General features: G+C 48.0%; 1 protein-coding gene across 1 annotated transcript; it reads right to left on the reverse strand.

The window, feature by feature from the left end:
* Positions 1–4,929: 4,929 nt before the first annotated feature.
* On the reverse strand, positions 4,930–6,540 carry LOC101759135 (transcription factor PCF3). Its single transcript, XM_004977209.3, has one exon. The coding sequence runs from the start codon at positions 6,444–6,446 to the stop codon at positions 5,583–5,585; it is 864 nt and encodes a 287-aa protein (XP_004977266.1). The 5' UTR covers positions 6,447–6,540; the 3' UTR covers positions 4,930–5,582.
* Between the last annotated feature and the right edge of the window lie 6 nt (positions 6,541–6,546).

Consider the following 6,546-nt stretch of genomic DNA (forward strand, 5'->3'; position numbering starts at 1 on the left):
ATAGCGCACCCGATGTATTTCCACAATAGAAGAACCGTTCGGTTTTTGCAAATTGCAACTCATTCATCCGGATCTGGAAGGAAGAGGTAATCTTTGATTTCTTTCCGAAGTTAGAATTGCCAATGTCATCCTTTCTGTTCGGGGAGCATACATGTTGGCGAATTAGCAAATCTGGAGGAAGAACATGGTCGTGAGGCCTCCTCATCGAGCTCCGTTGATCGGCAGTCCTTACTCGGTAGGGACCGGCGTCTGCGATCAGCGCAGGGCAGCCTTTGCGTCTTTGGTGCCCTTGGTGGTGTCAGCTCCACTACGTGGAGCGGAAGAATGCCGCAGATTTCTTATTAGGTGATGATGTGGCCGTGCAGGAGTTACGAGCGAAAGCTTTACCCGATTGGTGTCGGTATCAGCAATGACGGCGTCGATTGGGCGTCGTTTCCCTCCGTTGAGGCGTTTGCTGTGATTCTCTCTGCAATGTCAATGGTTTTCTAGGTAAAAACCTTAATCCGGCTTGCCGGATGGGCGGCGACGGCATCTTCAATGTCGTGTCCTTCTTGGAGGCGTCGCCTTAGAAGCCCTTTGGCCTGACCTTCATTATCTATGACGAAGTCTGTTGTGCAAGCGATAGAAGACAAGTTTCTAAGCAGACGAAAGATGTGATAGCTTGACGAGCATGAAGACAACGCAAGGACGAAGCATGGACGAAAAGGAAGAATGAAGTTTAGTCTTCTAATTATTTTCTTTATCTTAGAAGTTTTCTTTCTTGTGTTTTGAGCTCCTCATTGTTGAGGATTAGAGTCTCATTGTTGATGACTAGAGTGTAAGAACTCCTTGTACCCTTGGCTGTATATGTCCCTGTGTGGATATAGTTAATCTAAAAAATCGAGCTCCGTTGATGCCATGCCAATTTTTTAGTACCACATCTAACAACCACTGGACCACTGGAGTCTAAAAACCAGATATCATTGACTATTGAACTATGGGAAGTGGACAAAGTTGGCTCTGTAACTAGCTTCATAGGTGGTTTTGCTTATGTATTTTTCTAATAATAATAATAAAACTGGTTTTAAACTCTAAACATTCATAAATAATTTGTTTTAAATTAGAAAAATATATTAAACATTTCTTAAACTATGTGATTAGTAGTTGGGTAACAGATGAAGAAAGCATATGCCGTTTCAAGGTTGAGGAAGAAAATTGGGTATACCAAAATGCAATTCTATGATCAAGCATTGAATATATATACAATCATGTATATCTTATTTATCAGTTGGAAACAACTCATATACTTAAGCAGTTAGACTGCATTGGTGTGAATTTCAGATTTTTCCTTTCATGCATGTTGATCTGATTATGTGTTCCATTATCTAAAAACGTTGATCTGATTCTAGGTTTATGCAGTGTTTAAATCCTTAGAATAAGAAATGATCCCTAACTTCGCCTCAAAAAAAAAAAAGAAATGATCCCTAACTCATGCAGGCAAGTATAGTTTCATGAACAAGTCAAGATCAATGTAACTAGATAGGTTTATTAGCTAATTATTAGCAAATCAGCTGTCCAAATTATGATCTAAATACTCTATGGTTATGACTTTTTATTCGCTAGTTCTATTAAAGTTGTGACTTTTTATTTGCTAGTTCTAATAAACCACCTATACACATTAGTAGAATAACTAGTAATGAATTAGCCACTGTCCTGATCACATTGTGTGGATGACTTGCATGGCCTTTATTTACAGCATTTTTTACCATGTTCCAATTGTCCTTAATCTGTTGTCGGCTGGTGTATAATTTTTTTCATCTTTTGGATTTCAATAGTTGCAAGATACAGATTTTCTTCTTGAGTTATCTTACACCATGACCTTTCATCTGTTGAGCACATAGCATATGTGTGACTTTTATTGACAGTCCAATCATTTTTTAAGCATGAAATTATAAAATTTTACCCTCTTCCAGCTATTGGAAGAAACGGTGTCCTCCATGGGTGTTGCTTATATGCCGAAACGATTACACATATTATTGAAGTGATTGCTGGATGTCTCCTACGTACTCTCCTCTTTCACTTTCACTAAACATGCATGCGCCATTTTAACCTTTTCATTTTGCTGTTAGATTATGTCATTTTACCATTGCAATTTATACAGTCCTCCTGGCACCCTCCCTCGATAACTGAAATATGTCTTTCTAAGAGATATTAGTACCTCTTTAGCATGGAAAGTACAGAATATGGTCATCAAGCAAGCATCATTACCATTTCCCTCGTGCTCGTGCAAAAACCCAGCATAATATCTACTAAAAGCAGAGTTCAATTGTACAAAAATATTATTCCATGCGGAATGCTCTGTTGACGTTGTTCAATTAATCTACTTGATTCAGGTTAACACTCTGATGGCACATGGAGGCACGTCAGCACTCCGGAAAATTCTGACAGAGAGTTTTCAACCTTTCATCAATCCATGCTAAATAATGTTGGGCCCGTTAGTAAGTAGGCCTCAGTTGGGCCCGTTAGTGAGTGGTTAACTGGTTATGGTTAGATTGGGCCATGTATGGTCGAGGTTATAGAGTTAAAAAGCCTGCAGTGGTAGTAAATTGACGTGCATCAGTGCAATTTGAAAACAAATTGTGTACTAAAAAAAAGAAAGTTCAGTTTATCAGAAAATTTGCTGCAAACTGCGCGTCGAAGGGTCGGTCAAGGCCCAGGGTCGGCCTGGCGTTTGCAGCAGCCATCGCATCATGATGATTCATGGGCATGGGCCATGTCCGCCGGTCAATCGAGCAGAGAGAGAATCTTGCCATCTGAATGAAGGAAAGAGAAGCCTTGGCGTGCCGTGTTGATCTGGACGCCAGTTGCTGGGTTGGCTTTGGCTCCCGTGAAGTGAAATCAATCGAATCCACTCCAATCCAACAAGAGCCGAGGGCGAGGGCGAGGGCGAGGGCGGCAAGTGGAGTGGCGATGGGCCACGGCTGAAACCCACCACCATATCCCCCCGCCGGCCGGAATCAAATACGTACATCCCTTTCCCACGTTGCCGCCGCCTCGCCCACGCACCGCTGCTCCGGCGCACTGCCACGCGCGGCCGCCGCTACCCGCCGTGGACGCCGGCCTCGCCGCGCTCGCTCGCCAGGTTGATGGAGATGCAACGCTGCTCTGGTAGCGAGGTGTGCGCTCTAAAGCGGCAAGAGCAGAGGTGGCTTGCGGGTGTTGATTTGGATTTCTTTACTACTAGTTCAGTTGATTGGATTTGAAAGAGACAAGAAATTGTTGTGCAGACGGTGGATTTTGGTGGTTGGATTGGACAGTAAGTTGTGGATTTAGCTGCTTACCGGCGTCCACTTAATTACCAAACCACATATAGAAAATCCTGAGTGCGATTTCTAGGATGTATGTTTGGTTCGATGTGGCAGCATGAACACTAGCTACGGACACTGTGGGTCGGGACTATCCTCATACTATGTTCTTAGGTGGATCATTTGTTTCCTCTCTCTTTTTTGGAGAATTTTATTTAATTCAGGGTCCATTGTTTCTAGTTATACAACCTTTATAATAAGACTATTATTGCGCTCCAAACAGAGCCCACCCATCCGCTGGCCACTCAACGTCCCACAGTGGTCGCAGCAGTGCAGGTATAGCGACCTTATTGTTTCCGCGAAATTGTCGATGGGCGCTGCCGTCACTTTCTTGCTGTCTTTTGCTGACACCACCGGCGATGTCTACTGCTGCATGCTCCAATAGTAGACTGGATAATGCACAGCACAGCTTTGGCCTTTGTAGCATCCTACACACCCCTTCACATCCATCTAAAAGACGCGAAGATCATCTGCTCCGGTGATGTATACGGCCATGACGGAGACATCTTCCATTCTACAGTATTTTTTATTTCTTTTTCCATGATTCTCTTGCACTGGTATATTATAAGTATATACTTTTATATAAACAGTCGGTTCCTGTGGACAGTGTGGACGCTAACACTGAGCAGCTTAACCCAAACACCAGTGGACCGGAGCGCTGTGCACTGCAGTGACGCCCAAACAGAACAAATATCTGGGCCAGCATGCCCGTGGAAGCCGTCGGATGCGCGTCGGGATCCGTGCGGCCGCCACGGGGGAGCGTGGAGTTAGAGCTCACTGGGAGCGCTGACGCGACGGGCAATTATTAAAGGGATAATCCCAACTTGTTTCGCCACCCGTTGGGGGATAACGACGCCTGCGTTATGCTAATCGATCGATTTTTTTTATTCTTTTTCCTCTGTCTCCCTTCATTCATCAGCACCTATCGGAATTATCCTCACTCCCTGTTTATGCTGCGCTATTTTGGCCTCGCCTCCAACGCTTTCCAATCTACCACAAATGGCTAGCTTGCAAGCCCTAGAAAACTTCATGTGGAGATAGATGCACACTAGAACTAGCCAGTAACAATATCACTGTATGATGAGTTCATGTGGCGATATGAATCTGCTGTTACTGTGTCTTGTGCCAGGCACAAATAGCAACCATGGAAATTCAGGCGCAAATAGAAAACTTCATGTGTGAAGATAGATGCACACTAGAACTAGCCAGTAACAATCACAGTATGGTGACTTGTGAGTTCATGTGGCGATATGAATCTATCACTGTGTGTTGTGCTAAGCACAAATAGCAAGGATGGATTTCAAGGCAATTTTCTCCTAGGATTGGGCGATGGTGCTATCTTAAAATGTACTGCTTTGTAAACTTATTTGTGATCTACTACATATTACATGTAAAAAAAAAGGGTTTTGGCATTATGTAGTGCTAAAGAAGGACAAAATTGCAGCTTGGATATCCAGCGACTTCACAACATGTAGATTTGGCCTTTATGCAATGCCTATGAAGTAGCTGCTCTTGCCGCCACAAGTATCATCCCCAGCAACTACACATGTAGAGCAAAGCGCAGAGCATAAGTAGATCCCAATGATACGAGCACAGCAACATCACTACTATTACAAACCCAGCAATCGAACAGCACAAGACACGAGCACAGAAAATACTAGAGTAGCTACCGTGATAATAAAACAACTCAACTAGTCACAATTCATGGTGACGATGCATGAACAAACCAACGACTACAATTAACATTCTTGCGATTCACGACGAAGAACTAGAATTAACAACGCAGCAAAAAAAAAAGGGAAAAAATCAAGATGATCAGCTGTATATACAGATCGATCCCTCTCAAACTCAAACTCCTGTCCTCGGCCCTCCTAATTCGGACCCACTAATCATCATCATCACACCCGTCTCAACAACGCAATCATTCATAGAACAATCCAAAAAAATCAACAGAAACAGATTCCAAAAAAACTAATGGAACTAGCAACAAGTTTTGCTCTTGCATTGCCTTCGCTTGGCTTGGCTTCACTTGCTTCTTGCACAAACGCAGCGCTCCATCTCCATGATCCACGCCACCGATTCCTCCAGCCAATCATCCTAGCCCCGATCCGGTGACAGCTCAGGGCGCGAGCAAGGCAGCAAAATTCTAAGCTCTAACACCTATTGGATGCGGATGCTACCAGAAAGATGCGGTCATGGTGGCGGATTCGGAGCTCATCATCATGTTGTTGCGCGAGCTTACTGTGAGCTGTTGTTACCATGGTTCTCCTCCCCGCTGTCGTCGTCGTCCTCCTCGTCGTTGCCGCCGCCGTCGCCTCCGTGCTGCTGTTCCCCCTCAGGCTGCTGGTGCTGCTGCTGTTCCTCGCTTCCGCCGCGGTTGTACGCATTGAGCGCGGCGAGCATGCCTATGTTGGTGTCGGCCATGCCGCCGCCTCCTCCACCGGCTGCAGCGGTGCTGGGGTAGCTGGCCCGCGACATGAACTGCAGAGGCGCCTGCACGGTGCCGGTCCCGCCGCCGCCGCCACTGAAGGACCACATGGGCTGCTCGGTCGGTCGCGCCGCGGCGGCCGAGCTCGCGGACACGGGCAGCATCCAGAACCCTCCGGATGGCGCCGCGGCGTTGGGCCCCACGGCCCACATTGCGGCGGACGGCGGCGGCGGCGTCGCCGCAGCCTGCTGCTCGCGCGCCTTGGGCGCGCTCGGATCTTGGCGGTCGTCGTCCTCCTTGAACAGGTCCTCCCGGTAGCGCTTCCGCATGTAGGCGTCGCCGGCGCTGGGGTCCTGCTGCTGCGGCGGGAGGAGGTGGTGGTGGTAGCCCATCATGGCGGACATGTCGTGCGGCGCGGCGGCCGCCTGGTGGTGGTGCGGGTGGAGCGCGAGCGCCGGGAAAGGCGCGGCGCGGCTGGGGTTGGCGGCGGCGGCGGCTCCCGAGCGGATGGAGATGTTGAGCGAGGAGTAGTTGGCCGGGATGGTGCCGGTGCCGGTGGCGGCGAGGATGGCGGGCTCCGCCTGCTGAAGCAGCCACTCGATGGTCTCGCCGTCGGACTTGTGGCCGAGCTCGCGGGTGAGCTGGAACACCCGCGCCGCGCACAGCGCGGGCATCCGAATCCGCCGGCCCCGACCGTCCACCTTGGTGTGGCGGTCCTTGGACGGCCGCTTCGCCACCACGGGCCCCGCCGCGGGGGCCGCCACCGGCACGAGC

The sequence above is a fragment of the Setaria italica genome, chromosome VII, assembly GCF_000263155.2.
Source record: "Setaria italica strain Yugu1 chromosome VII, Setaria_italica_v2.0, whole genome shotgun sequence".
NCBI lineage: Eukaryota > Viridiplantae > Streptophyta > Magnoliopsida > Poales > Poaceae > Setaria > Setaria italica.

Excerpts from the sequence above, each read along its gene's own strand:
- LOC101759135 (XM_004977209.3), bottom strand. The coding sequence starts at position 6,446 with ATGCCCGCGCTGTGCGCGGCGCGGGTGTTCCAGCTCACCCGCGAGCTC.